Source organism: Citrus clementina, unplaced genomic scaffold (genome assembly GCF_000493195.1).
Source record: "Citrus clementina cultivar Clemenules unplaced genomic scaffold, Citrus_clementina_v1.0 scaffold_5, whole genome shotgun sequence".
Taxonomy (NCBI): domain Eukaryota; kingdom Viridiplantae; phylum Streptophyta; class Magnoliopsida; order Sapindales; family Rutaceae; genus Citrus; species Citrus x clementina.
The window spans coordinates 765249-767654 of NW_006262201.1; the positions used below are offsets into that span (position 1 = coordinate 765249).

The following is a 2406-nucleotide window of genomic DNA, read 5'->3' on the forward strand; positions in this document are numbered from 1 at the left end:
CTCTTGGTGCGACAGGCTGCCTGTCGCACCTTCCTTGGTGCGACAGGCAGCCTGTCGCTCCTGTAGGCAGAAATTTTTGGTGCGACAGGCAGCCTGTCGTCAGATTCACCCACGACTCAGTTAAGCAAGTTCAGAAAATAACACATACCACTAAGTGATGTCGATTAGTGTTGGATTCGGATAGATTATGATCGGATTTCACCTTTACTGTTGTCTTTTGCCGTCGACGTTGGTTGATGATTAAGCTGCGTTTGGTTTGCCGATATGGGAGAAAGATTGTTGCTTTTGATCTGTAAAGAAGGGTAATTTGGGGAGAAAGGCTTGTGTTTGGCTAATGTTGATAGAAAAAAGTTGAGAAGGTTAGTTGGGAAAATAACAAAATATTTATGGTTATTTTCGTAAATTTCCCAAACAGTTTTCAACTGAGATTTGAATTTTAAAATTACATACACAAACACACCTGATTTTAAAGAAAAAAATCAGTCGTCCTCTGTTCAGTCATACACGCCCAATTTAAAAAAAAAAAACTACTAATAAAATATTTCAGTCGTCCTCTGTTGGGTCGTCATCAAAAACCCATTTACCAGCTATTTCTTTTTTTTTTTTTTGAGAAGCATTTACCAGCTATTTCAACATGCGGTATATAGAATATTTCAGTCGTCCTCCGTTCAACCATCAAAAGTCTCATCTATATATAGTAACATCAGGTATATGGGTTAACAAGTCCCAATATTGTCCTCCATCCTTTCTGCACTTCTCTTCTATCAACGGACATCCCCAGATGTCTAATTGCAAAAGTGAGGAAGGCAGGCCCTTCTCCGGAAAGTATTTGAGTTTGGGACAATCCCCGAGATACAATGAAGCGAGGTTTTGAAGATCAACAATTGAAGAAGATAGGCGTTCCAGATTTGGAAATCCAGAAATCCACAGAGATGTTAGAGAGGCAGGAAGAGGAAGCGCGGTCCCTAATCTTTTGTCATCTGCCTTTGGTGGAAATGACACCATGTCGTCATCACAATTAATGATTGTAAGTTGTCGCAGAGAGGAGAATCTGTGAAATCCCCGGCCCCGCTCAATCATTGACTTCCAAATCTCCATATTACCCTCAATCGTCAGTGACTGAAGGTTGGTGGGAAGGCCATCTTCTTTAAGGCTTGGAAGCTCAACTCCTCTTCCTATTGTTAATTCTTGAAGAGAGGTCAGATTGTGCAATCCCTTGGGTAAGGCCTCTAGTCTCTTACAACTAGATATCTCCAGCCTCGTGAGTTTCGCACAAGGCAATCCCCCTTCGGGAAAGGACACCAGATTTCCACACCTTCTAATACTAATCTCTTGAAGCTGGCGGAGATTATGTAAACCACTCGGTAAAATTTTCAGATTTTCACACCACAAAATACCGATTGTTTCAAGAGATGTGTTGTTGTCCAACCTTTCTGCTATTGACTCCAGCTTTGAACAACTCCAAACATCAAGTACCTTAAGAGACGGAGGCAGATTGCCAACTTCAAGGGACTCAAGCGTGGCAGGTAACTCGTTTTTTGAAAATATACATGTCAGAGACGGACAACTCTCAATGTGTAAGTGCTCAAGAAGAGATGAGGTGTACCTTCTGCTGCTGCTACTCTGGATGCCCTCTTCCACTGTCAAAGTCCTTATATTATCGCACTTGTGAATCAACAAATTCTTAAGGCTCAGTGGTAGCTGGACAGCAGCAATATATGTCAACGAATGGCACTGCCTAATACTCATGTCCTCGAGAGACGAATTGGTGCCGCACATCCATGCCTCTGGTAACGATTTCAGTGCGTCACATTCTCTAATCTCAATTTTCTTCAACTTGGAAGGCAGAGCAACCTCAGGAAAGGAAACAAGGGAACTGCACTTGTAGATTTCTATCTCTCTCAAGGAACTGAGGCTGAGCGATGATTGTGGCAGCTTCACAAGGCCTTCGCAATAACTCAATCTTAGATATTCGAGTCTGCTTGACAATTCGCAGAGCTGCTGTTGTTGGTCTTTCTCTTCCTCCGCCACCAAGGATTGAAGTTTGTGACATTTTGTAATCGTCAGTCTTCTGAGAGAGCAACTGTCTTGCAGTAATTCGTTATGACTCTTCCAGATATATGTATGCTCTTTCATATCATTTATCTCCAATTCTTCCAATTTTGGCAGTCGCGGCTTTAATGGCCCTGCAAGAAACACTTGATTTGATGCATCTCTACAAACCACTGAATTCTGTGACCCGGGATGACCAGCTGCACTTTTCCACACAACCTTTTTACATCCACCACTTATGAATTTGCAAAGAGCTGGAAGACTTGTAACTGAAACTAACAATTCTTCACATCCTTCAATAACAAGCATCTCCAATGCAGGAAGGTGCTCTGGAAATGTTCCTTTCAGTTTAGA

General features: G+C 42.1%; 1 protein-coding gene across 1 annotated transcript in view; it reads right to left on the reverse strand.

The window, feature by feature from the left end:
• Positions 1–684: 684 nt before the first annotated feature.
• Positions 685–2406, reverse strand: part of LOC112098547 (putative disease resistance RPP13-like protein 1) — a 7784-nt gene continuing 6062 nt past the window's right edge. Inside the window, 1 exon segment of the mRNA XM_024185139.1 lies at positions 685–2287. Within this exon segment, the coding sequence (XP_024040907.1) occupies positions 685–2287 (1603 nt within the window).